We start from the raw sequence: 24,614 nt of genomic DNA, 5'->3' as shown, positions 1-24,614 counted from the left end.
AAATGCTCTTTTATGTGGAAACATTCAGCTTGGTTTCAGGGCTTCGGTAGCTAACTGCATTCCTTCATGGGTCAACTCTCCTATCAGTTCCTCATTAAACTAAATGGCTAGAATTACATTTGGGGAGGAAAAAAGAGCAGGTAATGATCGCAAAAGGTTCTGTTTCCAGACTTGGTGGGGGATGAACATTTCATAAGACTAAAAAAAGTGCACTCCAATGAAATTATAAAAATATAATAAGTTTAAAAAGCATTTTCAGGGCCAAATATGCTTTCTTTTGGAGAGGAGGCTCTATGGAGGAGCTAGAGATCCCTTTCCCAGAGGCCTTTGGGAGGCACCCAGAACAAGCCATGTTATTTCCTGCAGCCTAAGCCCCCACCTCCAACCTTCCCTTTGGGAGAAGAGCAGCCAGACAAGATGTTATGAACAGGGTGACCCTTATAGAAAACCTCCTTTTAAAAGTGTACTTCTTTTGCTCATTTCATGTGGTATGCTGTGGAACTGAACTCTCTCTTTTGCAATGAGTATATTTCAGAAAGAAAAAGGAAAAAATCTAACAACATCCTTATTGTATTGTTTTGCTTCTTGTCTCTTTTCTTTTTACAGTCTTTTTTTAAAATTCCCTAAAGCTATAGGCTCCAATAAGAACAACAAAAAATCCTCAAAACCAAAAAGTGTTCTGTATTAAAAATTACAAGTTTCTCTGTTCCCTCTCTCCCTTCCTTTGATTAATTCTTATTAGGGCCTTTGAGCAAACAACATGCTCTCCTCTCAAATAACAGACAAGGAATATATTAGACCCAAATAAAAACAAACAAAGCTGACTTAAAGACATCCACACCAAATGCAGTTCCTGAAGAGAGGAAGGGGCAGATGCGTGCATGCAGTCACTAATGACCTATTTGTGAAATTTGCTTCAGGGTGATGAATAAAGCATAAATCAAGGAGACATCAGCACAAAGAGAAGGACCTTCAAACATCAGTGAGTACATGCAAGTACATGGTTTCAGACACTCTAATCCTGGTAGAGACAGAGCCCATTCACCAACTTGGCCCATCCAAGATGGAAGATGAGGAGCTGAAATCACACCTTGGAAAAGGGGTGGGAGTCGGACTAGATGACCATTAAAGGTCTGCTCCAACCCAAAGGCCAAGAGGGGTGGGGAAACCACCCTTCAAACCTCCATCCCATAACAGCACCTGGAAGCTAAAGGAAATGTCAAACAGGAAAATGATCAAAACCATAGAGTATTTCAAGTTGGAAGGAATCCATAGGGATCATTGAGCCCAACTCCTTCTGCAATGTCCTCTGCAAACAATGGGGTCACCTTTCCTCACCAGGCACCATAACCCTCACACATTAGATGCAGGATACTGGTTACCCTACCAGGAGCAAAGCCCAAGCACAGCTCTCAACCCAGAGACATGATGTGCCACCACCACCAAGTCAGAGACCTTGACACCAAATACTTCTGCAAGGCACAACTGCACCTGCTCCCATAATCCATGTATCTGAACAAATCAGCAGACAGCATCACTTAGCCTTCCCCAACAGGCCTCTTCCTGCCTCTGTCCAAAAATTAATAGGGCATAAGGCTGGAATTCAAAGGAAATATGGGCTTTTGGGGATGGAGAACCTTGCCTGGGATTTCAACACATCCTCTGCATGAGAGGTATGCGACTGCTACTGAAATGAAACCTAATTTCCCCTTCAAGCATGCCTTTCTCAACAACACTCATCCCCAAAACTCCTCAGCATCACTTTGCCTTCTGTTGGGACCCTTGGTCAACTCAACCTGTATCCAAGATCAAAGAAAAAAAAGTGATGTCTTACCTGAAAGCCCCCCAGGGGATAGACAATTAATTCTTCCTGTTTCAGTGGAGGAAGACACAGAAACTGGACAATCTGATGGAGCAGAGGCAAAGAAAAAAACCAACAGTATATAAGCAGTTCTTTGCAGGTTCCCAGCAATGCTATGAGCAGAACACACATTCCAAAGGGCTTAGCAAGAAACAATTACTAATTGTCCAGCACAGAGACTGTAGTTCATCAAGAAACATCCACCTTAACTTGTTGCCTCAGTCATCTGCACACTGTTCTTCATCACCATCTAATGCTGATTATAGACTAGCAAAAATAACAGACTGGCTGCCACCTCTCCATCCAAGTCACTGGGTGATAAGATCAAGGTTGCCGCCATTCTGATGTGAGCTCCCAAAAACATTTAAATGCATTACATGCTTAAATGTATAAATGTTTTAGACTTCCAATTTAGTCAACACCTGTAACTCACCAAAATGAGAACCAAAAAGGAAATGTCTCATCGCTGCCCTTTTGCAGCAAACAGTCTACATTTGCCTTTCTCTGCTCATTTTTTGTCACCACTGGCTTCTGGTAGATCTTATACCCTGCTGTCACCTCCTAAGACAGGTGAGCAATTGGATCTACTCCTCCATGCACCACCAAAGGGCAGAGTAAGATTGGCAGCCCTATTACAAGTTTCTCCTGATGTTCCTCCAGGAACAGCCAGAAGTTAACACTAATCTCCTTGTCCTGCAGGCACAACTTCACCTTTTTGGTCACTACCATGTGTGGGACAAGCTCAAGGATAAACCTGAGAAGGCCTGTGAAGTTCACACAACCTTCTGCTCCCCAGCAAGCTCCCAGAGACTTTGGGTTTTGTCAAATTTGGGCTCCCTAATGACATCACTGCTCACAGCTGTATCTCAAAGCAAGGGCCACCACCAGGAGTCAAGATAATTTTCTCCCAACTGATAAAGTAATTTTTCAAGATTTTATCCCTGAAATCCAAGTGGATAAGAAATTCATGTGTGTATAACCTCATTTTATCAAAGTCCTAACAGGAATATACAGTTTAACAGGACATACTTAATCAAACAAAAAACAATAGGGGAGACAGGAAATGAACTTACTTGCAAAATATTGTATATGATGCCTTGTCATGAGAAATATGGGTGCTTGGGTTTTTATGTTGTTTTGTTTTTTGGGGCTTTTTGTTTTCCCTCTTTTTTTTTCTTAACCCTTTCTATTCCAGGCAGAAGATTCCCTCTGCCCCTCTCCTGGGATGGCTATAACTTCTTGAGCTACAGATGCTTTCTGAATGTAGGCTGGACCACCCTGCTCTGCACTGGGCTCCTTCTGCCCCCAGCTACAGCTCCCTGAAGAGTCCCTGTGGGATAGAGGACATCATTCTCCCTTTCCATGTTGTCTTGTTCTAGGGATCATATGCAACCAGGTCCCCTGTTAGCACATCAAACAGGATGGCAGGAGAGAATCCTACCCCAACTTAAAATGTATAAACTTAGCAATGGGGTGAAGTGCTTTCATGACTTATCAACTCCCTTCTTGTATCCCATCATCCACAGCCAGTTCTCCTCATCAATGAATTATCCTCTGAAGTCTCTTTAGAAGACGCAATATTTCTCACAATATAAAACCATTGCAGAGACACAATCCTGGTGGCCACCAGCATAACTTTGCAACATGTCCAACAGCTCCTGGAAGCTGCCAAACCTTCAGCTCCTCAAATTCAAGGTCACAGGAAGGCATTCAGCTCTGCAATAACAACTCAGTGGGTTTCCTGAACTCTCATACTCCAGCACCACCATGACCAGTCACCTAGGAGCATGATGGACACAGCGACTTGCAGCCCCTTGTCCCACTTAATGATGGGGCAAAATACCTGCTTGAATTATTTGGAGGCACTGATGTCCATCTTGCTTCCAACAACTGCAAGCAGCAGCTCCTACAGGAACATCGGGGATGCTGAGCACCCACATGCCTCCAGGCTTGCAGGGTGAACCTAGCCCCATGCAAGCCACTATCACCCATGCCTGCAAATGTCCCATGTAAGGAAGAGGGGAAGTCCTCTCCTTGATGAATGTTCTCCCCATTCCTGAAAGTGTTCAAGGCCAGGATGGATGGGGCTTTGAGCAACCTGGTCTAGTGAAAGGTGTCTCTGCCCATGGAAGGAGACTTGAAACTAGATGATCTTTAAGGTCCCTTCCAACCCAAACCATTGAAGGATTCTATGAATGAGCAAGCCAGCCTGGACCTACAACCTTCCCACAGGTAACCTGGCCATCAAGGGCAGATCTTTCTGCTCTGCCAGATCTATCCTGCCAATGCACAAACTGATGTGACATTTCATTGCCTGCAGCAGACCTCCAGCTTCCTGTCCACCCCTGCTTTCCTCCAGCCAGTGACAAGGCCTGTATCAGCCTCCATCACTGCCAGAAAAACAGTTTAATCCCCATCATAATGGTTCTAATCTAAAAGAGAGGATAGTCAGACTAGATAGAACAGAGAAATTTTTTTACAATGAGGGTGGTGAAACACTGGCACAGGTTGCCCAGAGAGGTGGTAGATGCCCCATGCCTGGAAACATTAAAGCTTAGGTTGGACGGGGATCTGAGCAATCTGGTCAGGTTGCACATGTTCCAGATCATGGCAGGGGGCTTGGACTGGATGAGCTTTAAAGGTCCCTTCCAACCCAAACCATTCTGTGATCCTATGGTTATGCGCACTGGCGACCACTTTGAGAGCCCATATTGGTCCTGGTATTCCTGTCTGTCTGTCCATATGAAACACAAGATATGGCACTAAATACTTAAATTACTTTTTGTTGCCACTATCACACTTGATGGAAAAGCAAAAGTTTCCTGCTGAATGCATGGTCCCAGCTCTATCATTAGATGCAGCTGCCCAAGTCTAAATGGAGGGACCATCCTCCCCCCAAGGTCCCAGGGGAGAAGATGGCTGATGTACATTAGCCAGGTAAAAGGTTTCACACCTTCCCATCATCATCTACTGTCCTTCTCCCATCTAAAAAATCCTCAACATCAGATGGGAAACTGACACAGGAGATGACACTGACACTGAGACAGGAAACTCTTGGCCTCTACCCAGAAGAAATGCCAAGAAACTCTGAGCTTGCAAAACCCACCTGCAACAACAGATTTCCAGACTCCACTTCAGCCTGTTGAAGCTCAGTAGAGAGTTCAGCTGTAAAACAGATTTTTCTTTCAAAAAGGAAAAAAAAAAAAAGGAGGATCTTTTTGGGTAACTCAGTTGTTCCTGTGTTTCTGATGGGCAGTGTTAATCACTTCCTATTGGCCAATAGGAATAACTTTTCCTTTCAAAATGGCACATTCATGTTCTGCAGCTTTTCTGCATTGCAAGAAGTCCACTTACCACTTGGCTTGAGAAATTCCGTTGGATATCTGGAATAGGGTGGAGGGGGAGACTCTGGAATTAGAAAAGTACAGAGAAAATAAAGGCAGAGCCATGAGAAAGAATGAAAGAAAAAATGATAGGAATTTATGATAACAGTGGCATTCTTTTAGCAAAACTGTTTGTCTTAGCTCTGGGGTTTGGAGGCAGGGCAGAGGCGGTGATTGCCTTGATATTTAATTGTCAGATAAACAAAAGGGGCCGTCTGGCGCCAGCCTCCCTGTTATCTACTGCTCGGGCTGTCTAATTGGGGCCTCCTTGGCCCTTAATCCCCCGGCACCGCGCGGGGACGGAGGGGAGACTGCTCCGCCCACCGCGCCGGGGCCCCCGGGGCGGGAATTCACCTCCTCCCCTATAGAGAAAAAAAACCCCCATAAATAAATAAATAGAAAGGTGGCTTCGTGTGTTGGTTTGTTGTTTTTTTGGTTTTTTTTTTTTCAGAGGGGAAAAAAAAAAAGGTGGGCTGTAAGGCGAATGGGGCTTCATCCCTCCATCCCCTCCAACTCCCCGTACCCCTGCTCCCTCCGCCGCCGTACCTAGCTCGCAGAGCCGGCTGAGGTGGTGCGGGTTGCAGCAGACAAGTTCGGGGTGAGCCTTGCTGTAGGATTCACAGTAACATAACCGCTTCACTTCGGAGCAGTGGCGGAGGTCTGGCCAGCGGAACACCTTGCAGAGCAGCATAGGCAGCGGGTACCAGTGCTGGCCCAGCCGGGAGTCGGCCTTGGCTGGCAGCAACAGGCAGGGGGTCCGCACCCCGCCGCGGGACTCCACAGCGTGTAGCAGCCCCTCCAGCTGCCGCTCCTTCAGTCGCTTCAGCACGGCGTTGGTCAGAGCCTTCAGTTCCACCTCCGTCTCTGCGCGCGCTGCCGCCCGCCCGCCGCAGCCCGCCTTGCCCAGGCAGCACCCGCGCCCCTCGCCGCAGGCAGGCACCCAGGCTTCGGCCACGGTCACGCCGGATTCGCCCTCCGCCGCCACCTCCTCCTTTCCGCCGTGTGCACGGCTCCGCCAGAGCCGCCGGACGAGCACCGAACGTTTGGTCCTGAACATAAGGGACGAGAGAGGGCTCCGGCTACAAAACGGGCATGTCGTCCGCCGAGCATGAAGGGGCCGGCAGGGGGGGATCCAGTGGCAGCGGAGGGCAGCGGCGGGGGGCAGCGGAACCGAGGCAGGCTGTGGCATGCGCCAGTCTCCGCGCTGGGTCCGCGGGTCCCTCCGCCTCCTGCGGGGGTCAGCGCCGGCCGCGCCTCTTCTCGCTGCGAGTGCGCGCGAGTTAAAAAAAAATCATATTAGGAAAAAAACGGGGGAGAGCGGGGAGCAGCTGCTCGCCTTGGCTTTGCCCTTAAAAGAAAAGAAAAATAAAAACCCCGTCTGGAGCCTGTGGCGCCTAGCACGGGGGGAGGCTGGCGGAGGCTGTCGGCGCCTCGCCGCCCTGTGCGACGGCGAAGCCGCTGCCAGAGCCGCGGGAGAACCTCGGCTGCCCAGGGGCCGCGGAGCCCATCAATCCTCCACGCCGGGGAGGGAGTGCAGGGGGATAAGGAGGCAGGGATACGGCAGGGCAGAATCAAAGGATAAAAAATAAAAAGCGGTCCAAAATGGTTTGTAGTGAAAAACAAAAAAACAAAAACAAAAAACAAAAAACAAAACAAAAAAACCCCAAAAAAACCCCAAAAAACGGAACACCAGCCCTAAGGTTTGAACGCCGGTTTAAGCATCCGTCACAAAAGAGACGAACAAGCGCATCCAGTGTTGTATCCCTATAAAAAGCCCAGGTCGTCGTGAGGGGGTGTTCGAGGTGGGATTTTTTCCTCCTTTTTCCAGTGATTTTAATCCACATAGACACACACACGGAATCTTAAACCTACTTCTACGGAAAGACAGGAAGGGAAAGGAAAGTGGAGCTGTATCCCCTCCTCCTTGCCTTCCCCAGCAGCGTGCCGCGGCGGGGGGAGCCGCGCCGAGTCAAGCCAGCCGCTCGCCGCTCCCGGCGGTGCTTACATGGATGCGGGGCTTGCCCACCGCCTAGCGACTCTCTCCTTGCTGCCGGCGTCTCTGTTTCTGTGTTTTGTCTTTTTTTTTTTCCTCCTGTCTCTTCCTTCCTGTCTGCCTTCCTTTCCCTCCTCTCCTTCTTCCTTTTCCTCTTCCTCTTCCTCCTTTCTTGGCTTGGGGCTTTTTTTCTTTTTCCCTTCCCTCCACTCGCTGCAACAAGCTGCACTCCCCGCACGAGCGCCTCCGTATTTTCTTTGCTGCGGGAGAGGGTAGCCCCGGCGGCAGAGCGGGGCACGGAGGGAGAGGAGACGACGGTGACGCGGTGCCTGCGCCTCCTCTCCACAGCTCAGTCCCCCGCTCTGCTTTCCCCCCGGCTCCGGCGGCGGCTGGCAGTGCGCAGCGGCGCGCCCCCGGCTCGGCCCCGGCCCCATCACGTGGGAGTCTAGACACCGTGTCGCTCTAGGGGAAAAAAATATCTATATATTTACCTCAAATCGCCTTGCGCAATCGGCTACTGGGGTTGATGAAAGGTTGTGAGTTCCCTCGTCCCCGTTCCCCTTCCCCAACCTCCACCCCTGCCCCAGGATGGAGGGGCCCCTCCGGGAACATGGCGATGGTGCGGAGCAGCTGGTCTCTCCCCTACACCTAGCGGGGCACAGCAGAGGGAGCCTCCGGGGACGGGGTGTGCCGGAACCCACTGTAAGTATTGAAATATTAAACCAAATCAGTAATAAAACTTAGATATTTTATTTATATGTATATGGTTCTGGGCATCGAAGGAGGACATGGCACAAAAAAAAAAAACAAAAAAAAAAAACAAAAAAACTTTCCATTTTTACATCACCTGCCGCCAAAGGATGGGAAAATATTTCATAGAGGGTTGGTGCACTTCCAATTCTCGTCAAATGCAAAGCAGAAATGATCAGCACATAGCATTCTGATATTCTCGTTATGGGTACTACTAGTGGTAATAATCCCTTGCACCCTGGGAACTCCGCAGATCCCACATTCCAATTCTGGACCTGCAGAGGATGGGGAAACTGAACCACTAAGAGGCTATGCAGCTTTACCAGCCCTGCTGCACTCTGTGGCAGAGCTGGGAAGTCCAGACAGACTTCCTAGAACCATGTTTAGCAGGGCAGAAGCCCCCAAGGGTTCCCATTCCACATCCACTCCCACGGAGGAGTAGCTCCTTTTTAATATAATAAGTGCAGATAGATAAGTTGCTTCCAGGTCACTCAGTAAGTCAGTTATCACGTTGGAAGTAGAAGCCAAGACTTAAATTATGGCTGCTGAAAGCTAATCCAATTCTAAAAGAATTGCACCCAACTAAATGTAATACCAGCCATAAACCACATAAAACTTAACACACCATGCAGACAGGGCATCCCTGGGGTGCCTGTCCTGAATCCCTGCCTTTGGTGCTGGCAGGAGAGCAAGGATAATTTTAAAATCCAGTCATGCAAATATTCATGTGAGCAGGTCAGGGAGTCTTCAAACAGGCATGGTATTTGCAGAATCTGGATCTAAATTAGCTAGAAAGGGGTTTGATTTTGGGGCAGCCTTATTAAATATTAATGAAACTATGCTCATTTAGGCCAAAAATCTGCTTAAAATTTGTATTAATGGTATGGAAAAAATGAGAAGGGGAAGAGCATTATTTGCTGGCATCAAAAAGAATAATTCAGGAAGGTTTGTTATGAAACTGGAGTCTGAGGAAGGTGTTGGAGGGGAAGGGGACTCCTCACTTCACCTCCAAATAGTTAACATCAGATGATGCTCATTAAATTCTGCAGTTGATGATGCTGCAGACAAGGCTCCAGTTTCAGAGGTGGGGTGAACTGTGTGAAGCCTAGAGCACAGCCCTCTGGCCTTGGAATGACAGAGGAGGAGGCCAAAGGGGAACAGCACCAACATCTGGGTCTCCTGCATGCACAAGAAAATCCCACTGCTTTTAAAATGGTTGCTTCTGTATACTGAAAAATTTAATTTGGGTAATATTTTTAGTTTAAAATCTCGTTCACCAGCCTCCAGAGTGAGCTCATGTACACCAAAGCAGATTTCCTTGTTTCCTTAGTGAACTTCAATCCCTCTTCCACTGGGATGCATATGGTAAATTAATAGGGTAATAAGAGTTCCTTCTCATTCCTGTATTTGTCAATGAAAGGCACACTGGACATGCCCATTAATCCATGCATTGCACTTTTAAAATTTTTAAAACTTTCCAGACTGGTATAAATGTCTTTGGGTTTTTTTTTTTTTCCCTCTGTGGCTCCTCTTGTCTCACCAATGATGACTGCAATTACTTTATTGTCATAAACAGAATGACAAAAAGTATGTTATGTATGCTGTGAAGGGATAGAGAACAGGAATGGTGTCCTGGAGTCAATAACATATTTTAAAATATTTTAAAAAACAAAGTTCACAGTTTAGAATTTTTTAAAGTTTAATAAGGTATAAAAAGGGACAAATATTTAGTGCTGGGGTGTTTTTGGCAATGGGCCAGAAAACACATGGTTATTGTAAAACAATGTTCCCTACATACTGTTATATTACAGGAGTATATGCATATTCATGAGTTTTATACATTATTTAAACATTCTTGAGAGCTTAGATGTTTCAGGGAATTTCTTGCTTGGTTTTAACCTTTGACTTGTTGGCATGCCATCCTATTGATTAATTTAATATATTTTATTTTTTCTCGTGGTTCCATCCTGTTGTTTTTACAATCCCTGATAGCACGGAGTTTGTAAATTCTTTTCTCGGTGTTCTGGTTTCTGTCCCCATTATCTTTGTCCTTCAGATAAGATTGTCCACGAATGCGGGGAATCACCTAATTATTTTACACCATTCTCTGAGTGAGTTACATGAAACAAAAAAAAAAGATATTTTAACATCTCACAGTCTCTATTTTAATATTATGCTATGGTCTAAGATATATATATTTATCACACTACTATTTATATAAGCTATAAAGCGCATATATAAACTGACAGATTATACTATACCAAAAGCAGTTAAAAGTAAGTATAAATTGTACCATACCAAAATATTTGTGATTAATAACAACATGCAAAAGCTAATACATAAATGGAAAAAACAATATTATATTGTCATTTATAACACTGTCATAGGTAGTCTAGGTGGCCTTGAGCACATCCCTTTCCCTGAAGTACAACTGGGCCACCGGCACTTGCCTTTGCAATCTCTGCAGGTGAAAATTGCTCCAGAAGTGTCAAATATTAAACAACCAATAAAGAACTGCTTTCTAATTAACCCCACAAACTTGTTTAAACAGATCCTATATATGTGCCCGTATGGAAAATACAGAAATAAATATAATGACACTGATAAAAATGGGCATGGAACCTGGGTTGGAGGGATGCTCAGAAAGAAGGGTGATTCCCATAGCCTGTGCTACTGTAGGTAGATGCATTACTCATGGATAGGTCAATGTCAGCCTGGACCAGAAACCTGCCCCAAAACATACCAGGGGCACTGTAAAGCCACAAGAAGGAATAAAATCTGTTTGAATCGTAGAATCATTGAATGCTTTGGGTTGCAAGGAACTTTTACAGATTATTTAGTTCAACTCCTCTGTAATGAGCAGAGATATCTTCAATTAGACCAGCTTGCTCAGAGCCCCATCCAACCTGGCCTTGAACACTTCCGAGATGGGGCATCTACCACCTCTCTGGACAACCTGTAGCAGTGACTCACCACTGTCAGTGTAAAAAGCTTCTTCCTTTTATCTAGTCTGATTCTCCCCTCTTTTAGTTTAAACCATCACTCCTTGTCCTATCACTATAAGCCCTTCAAAAATCTGTCCCCATCTTTTTTTTCTAAGCCCCAATTCAGTATTGAAAGGATGTGTATAATGTATAAACACAAGATGGTGGTAAAGATGTATTTCCCCCTCAGGACCCGGGTTGGAATGCTAATAGGCCAGAGGGAAGAGCATGGCTAACAAAATATCAGAAATTGATAGTAAAGGGACTGGGAAGAGCAATTCCTAGAACTATAAACTCGTCAGCCCTTTATGCTGTTAAACAGAATTCCTCTCAAACTCCTTCTGAATTTCTAGACCAGTTGCAAGAGGCAATGGGTCAACACACCACCCTGGATCCTGAATCTGATGAGGGAATACAACAATTCGTAAGCTTGTTTTCAAGGCAATATACAAGTGACATCAGGCAAAAGCTCCAGAAGATGCAGGACCCAGCAAGTCAGAACTTAGAGACTTGGCTGAATGAGGCATGGAGAGTTTTCAGCAATCGGGAAGAGGGATGTAAACTAGGAACAAGGAAATTAGTAGCAATAATACAAGAAAATGTAAAAGGGAAAGGTGAGCATAGTCCCTCAAAACAAGGACCACCCCTACTAGAAAAAAAACCAATGTGTGTTTTGCAAGAAATTTAGACACTGGAAAAAACAGTGCTCAGAACTAAGAAGGGGTGACGAACAGAGAAAAGGTGACTGAAAGGGGCGACTTGCCGAGCTGAAAACCTTTAAAGTATAAATTGGGAAAACAGTGCGGAATTGGTTGATTTTTGTACATGCCTAAAGCTCCATCTGCAGGGATCTGCTAGAGCAGTTGGAAGCAAAAACAATATTTAAAGATGAGGAAATTAGTTTGTGTCCAAGTTTAGGACAAATTTGGGGAAAAAGACCTCCAAAGGGCCCCCTCCCCCCTCCTTACAATTCCTTCCTTCACCAAGATCGAAAAGAATTTTCTTCAGGGGAAAGTGGAAAAAACTTTTTATTAACAAAAATACAAAAGAAACACTTCCCAGCACAGACCCAGATGAGATGAACTCGGCAGATCTTCGCCAGGAAGGGCAGCAGAGCTTCTTTGGCAGACTTCCAGAGGTGGTCTCTGAAGTTCAGATCCGTGTCCTCTGGAAGCCGGTGCAAATCTTAGGGATGAGGAGGAGGGAGAGAGGGAGAGGAGCAGCTTAGGCAGCCGGGGGAAAAGCAGCTGAAGCAGCGGAGAGGGAGGGGGGGCAGGGGGGGCAGCAGAAGCAGCAGAAGCAGCAGCAAGCAGCAGCGAGCAGCAGCGAGCAGCAGCTAAAGCCACCAAAAGCAGAAAAACACCTGCCTAGATAAAACAGCCCGGGGGAGGGGCCGGCAGCTCCATGGTGGGGGGTAGGGAGAGGAGCTAGTCAAAACATAACCCATAACAGTTTGGAGGTAAAAGATCAACAATATATGGAACTGTTAAGCTTAATGCTAATAACCAAAAAAATGAAGTTGAAAATGATGAAGAATTTATTCAGAAAATAACAGATCAGGTGTTCCATGGGATGTGGGCCTCTAATATACAAGGGAGAGCAAAGAATGCTCTACCAGTACAAATCCGGCTTAAAGAAGGAAAACAATTGGTAAGGGTCAAACAATCTCCCTTGATAAGGGAAGACAGAGAAGGAATTAGCCCAATCATTGAAAACTTTTTGCAAATAAGACTATTAAAAGAGTGTCAATCTGATTTTAATACTCCTATTTTGCCCATGAAAAAGCCCAATGGATCATACAAGTTAGTACAAGATTTAAGAGCTGTTAATAAGATGACTGAAGATTTATACCCAGTGGTTGCTAACCCCTACACCTTGTTAACTCTTCTAACACCTGAACTAACCTGGTTTACTGTGTTAAATTTGAAGGATGCGTTCTTTTGCCTTCCTCTCCATGAAGCCAGCCAGGAAATTTTTGCATGTGAATGGGAGAATCCCAAAACTGGACGAAAAACTCAGCTCACATGGTGTGTACTGCCCCAGGGGTACAGGAACTCCCCTACCGTATTTGGGGAACAGCTGGCAAAGGATTTGGAGTCTTGGGAACCCCCACCAGGAGAAGGACAGCTGCTTCACTACGTGGATGACCTCTTAATAGCCACCTGGACCCAAGAGGCATGTGTGGATTGGACAGTAAGCCTCCTAAACGTTTTGGGCCTGCAGGGGTATCGGGTATCCCAAAAGTAAGCCCTGATGGTGAAACAAACAGTGATTTACCTGGTCTATGAAGTAAGTGCTGGACAAAGGACCTTGGGGAAAGACTGTAAGGAAGCAGTATGCAAACCCTGAAACACCAGACAGTAAAAGAACTGAGAACCTTTTAGGCATGACAGGGTGGTGCAGACTGTGGATTTATAACTATGGATTGTTCGTTAAACCCCTGTATGCCTTAATCACGGAAGGGAACAGAAATCTTCAGTGGACAACAGAAACAACATGAGCCTTCAATCAACTAATTAAGGCTCTTATGTCAGTTCCAGCCCTGGGACTTCCAGATGTGAGTAAACCATTTTTTCTCTTTTCTCACGCAAAACAAGGGATTGCTCTGGGAGCACTAGCACAAGACCTGGGGCCTTACCAGAGGGCAGTTGCCTACCTCTCCAAACAGCTGGACACGGCAGCCAAGGAGTGGCCAGGGTGCCTCAGAGCTGTTGCAGCAGTAGCAGTGAACATCCAAGAGGCACAGAAATTCACCCTAGGCCAGAAGATGACCGTGCTAGTATCCCACACAGTGTCTGAAGTCCTGGAGGTGAAAGGGGGACATTGGCTTTCCCCACAAAGATTTCTAAAGTACCAGGCCATAATGGTAGAACAAGATAATGTTGAAATTGTGGTAACTAACATTGTGAACCCAGCTTCTTTCTTCAGTGGGAATATGGGAAAACCAGTGATCCACGACTGCCTGGAGACCATTGAAGCCACCTACTCCAGTCGCCCGGATCTGAAGGACACCCCTCTCGAGGACGCTGAGAGCTGGTTCACTGATGGGAGCAGCTATATCATCAGTGAAAAAAGACATGCTGGGTATGCGGTTACCACAGGCAGAGAAGTAATAGAGTCTGGACCATTGCCAACAAACACCTCTGCACAAAAAGCTGAAATAATCGCCTTAACCCAGGCCTTAGAGCTGGCAAAAGGAAAAGAAATCAACATTTATACAGACTCAAGGTATGCATTTGAAGTGGTTCATGCACACGGAGCTATTTGGAAAGAAAGAAGACTGCTGAACTCACAAGGGAAAAATATTAAACGCGCACAAGAAATACTAAAACCATTAGATGCAGTTCAGTTACCTGAAAAAGTAGCTATTATGCACATCAAGGCACGCCAAAAAGTGAGCTCAGAATTAGAAGAAAGAAATATGCTGGTGGATAGAGAGGCAAAAGACGCAGCCAAAGGTGAGGTACCCAATGAAATAGTCGAGGCAGCATTAATTCCAGATGAAAAGATCTCTATTGAAGGTAAGCCAGTATATAACAAAAAGGATAAAAAACTTATTAAGGAAGTAGAAGCAACTTATAACCAGGACTGGTGGGCTGTAACAAAAGAAGGAAAAATTGTAGTGCCTTCTTATTTGTGGTCATTAGTGCTAAAACAACATGAGAACATTGGGGAGTAGACGCCCTATACAATTATTTAAAAGATAGAATTCTGGCTAGAAAATTACAAGGCACAGTAACACAAGTAACTCCTCAGTTTTGCTGCCTAACTAATCCTAAAAAATTTCCAAAGCCTAAAGTTGGACATATTGGGAAAGGTTGTAGACCTGGGCAGCAATGGCAAATTAATTTTATGGAATTGCCCAGAAAAGGGGGGGTATCATTACCTATTAGTGTTAACAGATACCTTTTCAGGATGGCAGAAGACTTTCCTACCCGGACAGCTAAAGCACGAGAAGTGACCAAGACACTGTTACAAGAAATAATATCATGTTTTGGAGTCCCAGCCGCTATATCTTCTGATAGAGGGCCACATTTTATCTTGAAAATTGTACAGCAAATTAATCGCCACCTTGAGATAGATTGGGAATTGCATATCCCATATCACCCTCAATCCAGTGGCCAAGTGGAGAAAATGAACCATTTGATCAAACAACTAGATGTTAGGCTGGGGCAAGAGGCAAATTTGCCTTGGCCCCAGGCTCTTCTGTGGATGATGTTAGTTCCCCCGAACAGGGCCCCTGGGATCTGGTTCCCTAAAGACAAAGAAACCCCTCAGAGCATGCCCCATCCTCCTTATCAAAACTTCTGTTATCTCTTGGGATTTCTATTGGTCTTTGAAGTTGTTAAGTGATTTTTTTTTTCTTACTTAGACTATTAAGGTAATTAGATAGTTTGTAATTTGTAGTTTTCATTGGTTAAGAACTCAATCCTCTGAAAAGCTATAAAAACCCCTTGTTGTATTAAGTAATCGTTTTTTTGTATGCGAACCCCTTCGAAGAAATAAATTGTCTTGGGAACTTCTGCAGCAAGATCTCAGAATCTTTTAGCTGTCTTGGTAACTGTATTGCTACAAGGACTTTTCGGAGCCATCCAGACTTGTAGCTAAAGACTAGAGAAACCACATCTAGCCTCATACAGTTACACTCTTCCACTGGCATTAGTATGGATTAGAACAAAACCAAGAATAAAAAGGAAATTAAGCCCTTTTGAAATATTGTATGGCAGACCATGTGCAGTCCAAGAAGGAATTTCAAGTAGAGGAAGAAACTCTACACAAATACATGGTGGCCCTGAATAAACAACTTAGAGAAATTGGAAAATATGTGGCTGGGGCCCAAAGCAGAGAATTAGATGGGCCAGCACATGATGTACAACCTGGGGATTATGTATATGTTAAGTCTTTTGCAGTGAAGACTTTGTATCCACAGTGGGAAGGACCATTCCAGGTACTCCTCACCACCTTCACGACAGTCACAATCAAAGAACAGAAGGCTAGGATCCATCACTCCCAAGTGAAGAAGCGTCCTAAAGAAATTTTGAAAATTGCACCAGGCAACGGAGACCTGAAGCTGAAATTCACCAGGAACAGCAAGTAATGGACTTATAGCTACCATGGATATAATGTGAACTGTTGTGACCCTTGCGGTCATTGCCACAACTATAATAAGTGTCAAAGCAACACCACACCAGTACATTGTAACCAGGATTTACCAATGCCAAGGGAAAGCTTACAATCCCAACTCTCATAGCGCTTTGAGCAGAATGTTAAGGGTCACGAATGCAAGTATGTGGGAAGGGAGGAATGTTTGGAGATGTGATTATGCATTTGTACAAGATGGGTTTCATGAGGCTCACCATCCACCCATGGAACTCATCCAAGTTGATCCTGGATGCTGTGACAAATGCTTGACCAGGTGTCCTGAATTTAGACTTAAAATTGAAGGGTGTGCAGAAAAAGGATTTAATCTTGGTTTTAACATTACTCAATATTGCATCGAGTTTCACAAAATCAGTCAAATCAACCCCACCAGTGTCAGAGAGGTCTATAATAATCCAAACTCTGATTATTTCAGAGGAGAAGGAACAACCTATAATTCCCACAATTACTAAAATTGGACCATATGCTATCAAGAAAACAAGAATTCAGAGACTGCTAACTAACCCAAAATAATCTCTAAAGTGAGTAGAAATGGGAATGCAAGTAAATGCTTCTGTTATTTGGCCAGAATGTGCCCCATTTGTTAAAACTCATTTTATGGAATGGACTACTTGCCTTCAAAACCATATGCCCTCTAGTTTTTAGAAAAAAAAAGGCCACACTGGGATATTAGGAACAAATTTGGGAGTTTTAAATACAATGGATTCGGAGGTGCTAATGAACAAATCGACTGTGATGGGAAGCGATTTAGTTAAATTACAGCAGCCTTTGCAATCTTCTTTATTAGCACTTGGTAACAATCATTGGAAATGGACTAAAATATTACCAAAATGAGAAAATATAGAAGAGATAGACCATAAGGTAATAATTAAAGCCTTAGGCACAGCTAGTGCAAACATTTCTCTGGCTCTTGGATGTACTCAAGCACAAATGTAGATGCAGTCAGTCGCTGCTGCAGTTATCAGAGAAGGTGAGGAAGGAATATTTCCTGCTGGAATTCCCTAAATTGTTTGGAATAATTCCACTGAAATGGAAAGAGAGCTTCAATCTTAGTGGGTTTTGGTCAATTTTACCTATGACCCTGAGACAAATACAGTGACAGCTTTCATTTTAACTATACATAATGCATCTGTGAACTTAATACATCCAATAGTCGCTCCAGGACTAAAACATGAAGGGACTGTATTGTGTACTTCTGAACATAGAATGTGGGCACGAGAAGTTGAAGGAAAATGGCAGACCATTAACCTAGAGCCCTGTTCTATGAGGTAACAATTGGGATATATATGTGAGGGAACTTTAGAAGATGACAAAGACACTTGCCTGGACACGGACCAAAGCATTTTCCACTTTGAAATGCATCTAACCAACCAGACAGCTTCACTTGTGTATATAGGACAAGGTTGTGTCTGTCTCAGAGCAGCATGTCCCACCATAATGATAGACAATCAAATTGTGGATGAAACTCAGTTCAAATGAAACTCAATTCAATTTATGTGTTTGCAATTTTGCTAAAATCAAAGGATGCGACTTTTCCTATCAGGCACATGTAATATCACATCAGTACATAAAGGGAAACCTGGTTACTGTGCAGGAAATATTGCCTGCGCCTATAGGAATGAATTTAACCTTATTCGCTCAGCTACTGAAACATCAATAATTAAGAAAAAATTTAAAAGATATTCAAGATGCAGGAAAAAGGATTTTGTTCAAGACACACCATAACGGGGAGACCATAAAAGGAGTTTTAAAACGATTTGAAGAACATCTGTCTCGTTGGTTGGATGTGCTATTTGGATGGTCACCAATCACAACCAGTTTGTTTAATGCCTTAATTCACCCAATCACTGCACTGCTTATTTTAGTATAAGTTTGACTTTGTCTATTGCTGTACTTGTTAGGAATTAGACTACAACAAGTGGCAGACTTAGCATCGCTATCAAAGGCATATGGCTTGGTCTTAAGAGACCGCCGCCATGCATCTTGGATAAATGAACAGAAATCCCCATATTGAGTAAAATAATTTACTCATTTCAAAGGAGAAGTAGGGAATGAAACACTAATCTTAGAAAAATTAGGATTTTAGTTAAAAGTTAGCTATTTACTAGAATTAATTAAAAAGCAAATGGATAGACAGGCCTAGCTAAAAAGAATTAAAAGTTAAAAGTTAGAAGAAAAACCAGGCTTGAGGCAGTTATCTGAAACTTAAATAAGTGGTTGTCTGTCATTTTATGTTTGCTCAGCTGTGCTTACACTGGGAAAAGACGAAACTAGGGAGCAGACCCAAAGAAACATAGACAATGCAACCAGAAACCTGCAGCTATTTTTAGGGTTGGGTGTTTTCCAACCATGGGTCTGCAGCCCTGAGTCCAGGTACTTCTGAACCCCAGATGCAGAGCCCTCAGCTACTCACTAGCAAAGAAAAAAGGCTTGAGACCGCCCAGCAAAAGTTCCAAGGATAACTTTATTGTCCTCAAAGGGAGATGCTAGCAACGGTCTAATTATATCAGATAACAAAACACTTTATATAGGTTTCCAGAGGATTGAGTTTCTAACCAATAAAAACTACAACTTACAAACTAACCAATTATCTTAAAACTCTAAGTAAAAAAAGAACCAATTAACTTGTGACTTTAAGAGCCAATATAAATCCTAAGAGATAACGGGGTTTTTGGTAAGGGAGGGGGGTTTTCGTTGGAAGGAATTTCTTTGTTTCATGGGATGGCATCCCAGGGGTATGCTTTAGAGAGTGTAACATCTTCTACAATTCCTTTCTCTGTATTTACAAAGAGAGAGTTTTTAACAGTTTTTTTTAAAACATTGAACTAAACATGAAAACATAACTAACACAAAAAGAATAACAATAAAAATCCACACAATTCCTTTGACTAAGGACGAAGCCGATCCTCTCAGTCCCCATTGGCTAAAAAGGTTGTTGACCCAGTCTGGAGTGGTTTCGGTTTTGAGGTCTTTTACCAAGTTTTTTAGTTTTTGTATGTTTTCTTGAATGGATGTGGAGCGGGAAGACAGGTTGAAACAGCACATTCCTTCAAAGTCTTCGCAGCCGTGTCCGTTAGAAAGCAACAGAAAGTCAATTGCTGCTCGATTTTGCAGGGTTGCATGTCTTATGGTTTCTTCATCTTTCAAAAGGTCACTCAGAGCAGCAGATGTAGCGTTGGTCTGCTTACTGAGCCAGCACCCTAAATGGTCAATGTCACCAAGGTTTTTTGCTGCTGCTACCCATGGATAAAACAGGGAGGCAGCAATTCTTTTGGGTTTGTTCCAAATGTACATTTTGGGGTCACAATTTTCGTCAAATTCAGTGTAAGATCTTTTTTCACGTTTTGAATTGCTACTTTTTTTTCCAATTGTCTAATAAGGTAGTGTTGGGGGTGAGGGTAGAAAGCTTGCCAAGGCTACAAGGTTCTCCCTGGAGACGAGAGGGGATTCCGGCCCAAACTCGATCACCACAGATAAGAAACATTCCCTTGGCCAATTTATTGGGATGAAGTGAGGACTCTGAAATTGTGGGAGCGGTGTAATTACACCAATCTGCATAATTGTATGCTTTATTGATGGGTGATATGTCTTTTTTGTATGTGTTTTTGTACAAATCCAATTCCTGTATATTTTGCTTTGGGCGTTTAAAGTAAAATTTAACACAGTATGTTGCTTTGGAGGACCCCAGCAAATCTAATTCTTGGGGTTCCTCAAGGGCATTTGGCAAAATTTTTGTCCAGTCATCCCAAGTGTCCACGGGGTTAGGTCCCTTACCTGTGGTGCTGAGAAGTTCTGAGTTTTGAATGGGCCATTCATCTGCTGTGAATGGAATTCCCACTAAACATGTGGAGAGTGGATTGTCAAGGCTGCCTAGGGATAAACACAAGTTATCTTGTTTTAATGTCTTTGCTAACGTCACCCAAACATTGTGGCTGGGTTGTGGGCTCATCCAGCCGAAAGCATGAGGTATGTTGAAGAACATCCCGGCAGCAGTGAAAACAACATCAATGAAGATAATTTCCATCTTTGAGCAAGGATGAGGCTTCTGATAGGAAATACAAGCAAAATTCATTATTTTGGAGAGAGGAAGGAGAGGATTTTGTCCTTTCCCTTCCCCCCCCCTTTTTTCTTAACACTAAACACAAAAGAAATTGGGTATAAGGTTAAAGATTTTAACAAAAGTAATAGTAAAACAAAAATTCTACAAAGGTCAATAATTTTTAAACTAAAACTACCAAAAACTTAATTTCAGCTTAAGGCTTATCTAAGGCAGCTAAAGGCTGCTTGGTTTTGTGTTTCGTCTGCTGTTGAGTGACAGGACGGTTTTTCCTTTGGTATGTGAGTGCTCTGTGACACCTGTGTCTCCATGCAGAGCTGGTTTGATCTTGAGGAGGTTTTGTGTTTGATTCAGGAGAATTTTTTTTGGTGCCTGAAGAAGTTTGTTTTGCCATGACCAAATATGGTTTTATGTTTTTTCCTGGGTATCATCTTGGACCAGATGGCAGGGATACGCAAGCATATCCCCTTCCCCAGATGATTAATTGGAAGGGCCCAGAAATTTGGTGTGTTTTTGTGTCTTTTACCAGCACTGGTGTTTTTTCAGTGAGTTTGGCTTGTGTGGAGTTTGGGAAATGATGAAGAATTGGGGGATCGGGTTCTGAAGTTGTGCAATTTAGAAAATTGATAACATAGAGAGCTTTGCAAAGTCTTGCAACCGGAAATAAAATTTTTGTGTCTCTTTGTTGCTGGTTGAGAACTCTTTTGAGGGTTTGATGAGTTCTTTCTATGATGGATTGTCCTGTAGGGTTTGCAGCAATGCCGGTGGTGTGTTCAATCCCCCATTCACTGAAAAACTTTTTTAAATTTTGAGATTTGTAAGCGGAACCATTGTCAGTTTTAATTTTTTGTGGAACTCCCAGAGTGGCAAAAGCTAGGAGAAAATGTTTAATAGCATGAGTGGCTTTTTCTCCTGCATGTGCTGATGCAAAAACTGCTCCAGAAAATGTGTCAACTGACATGTGCACGTATTTGGACTTCCCAAATGTTGGGAAGTGGGTCACGTCAGTTTGCCACAGCTGGCAGCTGTTCAGACCTTTGGGATTGACTCCTGTACCCATGGAGGGTATTTGGTAAGTTTGACAGTTTGGGCACGTTGCTACAATGGCTTTTGCTTGGTCTTTTGCAAGTTTAAACATTCGCATGAGAGCGGGCACATTTTGATGAAAAAATGCATGTGACAGCTTTGCTTGAGCAAAGATGTCAGGGACATTTGCAGTTTGTATAGGCATTGCTGGAGCATCTGCTCTTCTGTTTCCTTCTGTAATGAAACCTGGGAGATCAGTGTGTGACCTTACATGAACATTGTGGTAAGGCTCTTTTCTGTGAGAAATTAAGTATATTAGTGTAGAAATTAATTGGTGCAGTTTTGGATTGGAAACATCTTTTAAAAAGGCATGTTCTGCTCTTATAGCTATACCGGCTACATAGGCTGAGTCTGTGACTAAATTAAAAGGTTCATTTTTGAATTTTTCAAAGGCTCTAACAACGGCTGCTAGCTCTGCAATTTGTGAAGATCCCTCCACTGTTTGAATATTTGATTCCCAATTTTGGGTTTTGGGGTTTTTCCAAGTCATAACTGACTTGTGAGAGGAGCCTGAGCCATCTGTGAAAACAGTTAGAGCTTTGAGGGGGGTTCTGCTTTGGACTAATTTTGGAATTAAATGAAAAATTGCATCTTTATTAAAAAGCTTGTGTTGTGGTAATTGAATTGAAGTTTGGCCAGTATAGCTATCTAGAGCAATTTGGAGGCTTTCATTGGTTTGGAGCAAATGCTCTCGATTACCAGTAATAAGTGGCACGTATATGCATGTGAATTCACACCCTGCGAGGGAGCGGATGCGAGTTCTGGCTTTCTTTATAAGAAGTGCCATAATTTCTTGAAACGTGGCAATTGTTTTTGTAGGTTGATTGCTTGTGAAAACCCATTCAAGGATTTGCAAAGGGTTTGCAAGTTTGGGGTTTTATTGGAAAATCAGTCCATGAAAGTGAGGGGCCTTTCCCAGGATGGCAAATTGGAAAGGCAGGTCAGGTTCAAACCTATGAGCTTGGCATGAGAGAGGGCTTCTTGGACGTTGACAATGACTTGTTGAGCTTCTGGTGTGATGGTGCATGGTGAGTCGAGGTCTTCTTTTCCGCGGAGAAGGTTTAACGGGGGGCGAGTTGTTTTGTTGGGATTCTTAGGAGGGAGTGTATCCAGTTGATGGATCCGCACAGACTGTGTAGGTCTCTTAGGGTTTTTGGATTGTCTTTCATGTGAAGCTGCTGAGGTGCAATAGTTCTTTCTCAAATTTGAAGTCCAAGATAGTTCCATGGGCTGGTGTACTGTACTTTATCTTCATGGATTTCAAATCCGCCTTTTTCGATTGTTTCAATGGTTGCTTTTATTGCTTTGTGTAAGTAAGTCTTTTCTGAGGCTTAAATTAATATATCATCCATGTAGTGGTAGAACGTGGCATCTGGGAATGAGTTTTGAAGAGGGGAGAGAACGTGAGCGACATACCATTGGCATATGGTGGAAGAGTTTTTGAGTCCTTGAGGAAGGAAAAGCCAGTGGTACCTTTTGAGGGGAGCTTCTTTGTTGAGAGAAAGAACAGAAAAAGCAAAGCGTGGGGAGTCTTCTGGGTGCAGTGGAATGCTGAAAAAACAGTCTTTGATGCCAATAACAGCAAGCGTCCAGTTTCGAGGCAGCATTGATGGAGAAGACATGCCAGGCCGAAGGGGTCCCATATCTTCAATGACGTCGTTGATTTTGGAAGGTCTTGGAGAAGTCTCCATCTGTTTGTTTCAGGTTTTTGCAGGATGAAAACAGGACTGTTCCAGGGGCTTGTGGTTTCAGTGATGTGGCCTTTGGTAAGTTGCTCTTCCACCAGGGCATGAAGTGTGCGCAGTTTGACTTTTGACAGGGACTACTGCTCGACCCATACAGGGTTGTCACTTATCCATGTAAGCCGTGGGGTCGGTGGGAGGGCGCGCTTTTCAGTGGCCCCAAATAGAAATCCTGACATTGGACTCGAAGGGAAACTCCCCATTGGGATAGAATATCTCTGCCCCACAGGGTGATGGGGGCTTTGACCACGAACGGGCGGACAGTTGCCAACTTGCCTTCAGGTCCTTTGATGACAACATTGTCTGTGGTTCACATGGACACGGTGACGCCACTGTTATGGGTTGATGTTTAGACTGGCTCTTCTCCTTGCTGCCCCCATGCAGATGCCAGCCCCTCCCTCGGGCTGTTTTATCTAGGCTGGTGTTTTCCGGCTGGCTGCTGCGCTTCGGTTCTTGGGCTGTTTTGCTCGCTCTGTCGTTGCTCAGCTGCACCCCCCCCCCCCCCCCCCCGGCTACTTTAGCCACTTTTCCCTTTTCCCCCCAGCTGTTTTGGCTGCGCCCCTGCTTTGACTTGTCTTGGGCTCGCTTTAGCTTGTCTTGGGTTTGCTTTGGCTTGCTCTCAGCTGCCCCTCCCCCCCCTCCCTTCTCCCCGTTCCAGGGATTTGCACCGACTCAGGAGGATGAGGATCTGGACTTCAGGAACCACCACTGGAGGTGGGCCCAGAAGGCTCTGTCGCCCTACCTGGCGAGGACCGACCGGGTTCGTCTCATCTGGGTCTGTGCTGGGAAGTGTTTCTTTTGTATTTTTGTTAATAAAAAAGTTTTTTCCATTTTCCCCTGAAGAAAAATTCTTTCCGAGCTCAGTGAAGGAAGGAATTGTAAGAAAAAGGGGGGGGGGCGGGGGGGCCTTTGGAGCTCTTTTCCCTCAAATTTGTCCTAAACTTGGACATATTGTTTTGGTGCCCCGTGTGAGGATCGAACTCACAACCTTCAGATTATCAGCACCAGAAAAAGTGGAAAAAACTTTTATCTAATAATATGTTGTTTTCAGCTGTTGGTATGGCTATGTCTCTTAAATCCATAATGTCTTTCGTTGTGGGAGACTGTTTGTATGTCGGCTCGTTAGGTTTCTTTGAAGTTTTAATACCTTTGTGGTCATTGGGTTTGTTTACTCATCCGGAGATAGCTCCAGTGTTGTCCTTAATACGTAGTTTTTGTATGAAAGGGATATTAACAAAAATATTCATCGGGCTAGGCTTGGTTGCAATGGCATACAGGAGATTTATGCGAATGTTGGAATCTGCTTCAGGAATGTATAAATCATGGTTTGTGTTATTTATTAGAGGAGAAGCAGGCAAAGAAGATTTCCTGCCTTTATTTCCTTTCCTCTCCTCGGAATCAGTTACATCTTTATTAGAAAACATTCAGATCTCCCTGAATATTAAGGAAATCATCTTTATGGCAATTAATTTAGTAAGTCTTTGTTGCACCATTTGCAGTTTATATAGAATGAAGGCCGAGATTTCTAAAGGGGCTGGGAAGACTCCTGATTTAGGAGTCAAACTAGGCAGGAGGAATCTTGAGTAGAATGGCAAATG

At 44.0% G+C, this 24,614-nt stretch overlaps 1 protein-coding gene and 1 long non-coding RNA gene across 2 annotated transcripts in view; both read right to left on the bottom strand.

Annotated features, from left to right (window-relative positions):
* LOC306814060 (mothers against decapentaplegic homolog 7-like) overlaps window positions 1-6,301 on the bottom strand; it is a gene marked incomplete at its 5' end in the record, with an annotated part of 43,903 nt that extends 37,602 nt beyond the window's left edge. The window contains 3 exons of the mRNA XM_079329770.1: window positions 1,835-1,906; window positions 5,216-5,269; window positions 5,791-6,301. Of these exons, the coding sequence (XP_079185896.1) occupies window positions 1,835-1,906; window positions 5,216-5,269; window positions 5,791-6,301 (637 nt within the window). The remainder of the gene's footprint in view (window positions 1-1,834; window positions 1,907-5,215; window positions 5,270-5,790) is intronic.
* LOC306814066 overlaps window positions 1-24,614 on the bottom strand; it is a 273,289-nt gene that overhangs the window by 44,226 nt on the left and 204,449 nt on the right. The window lies entirely within an intron of this gene.

This window comes from Erithacus rubecula, assembly GCF_903797595.1.
Source record: "Erithacus rubecula genome assembly, chromosome: W".
In the NCBI taxonomy this organism is placed as follows: Eukaryota; Metazoa; Chordata; class Aves; order Passeriformes; family Muscicapidae; genus Erithacus; species Erithacus rubecula.
Note: the sequence above shows the minus strand (reverse complement) of the source record. Positions and strands in the feature narration are given on the sequence as shown.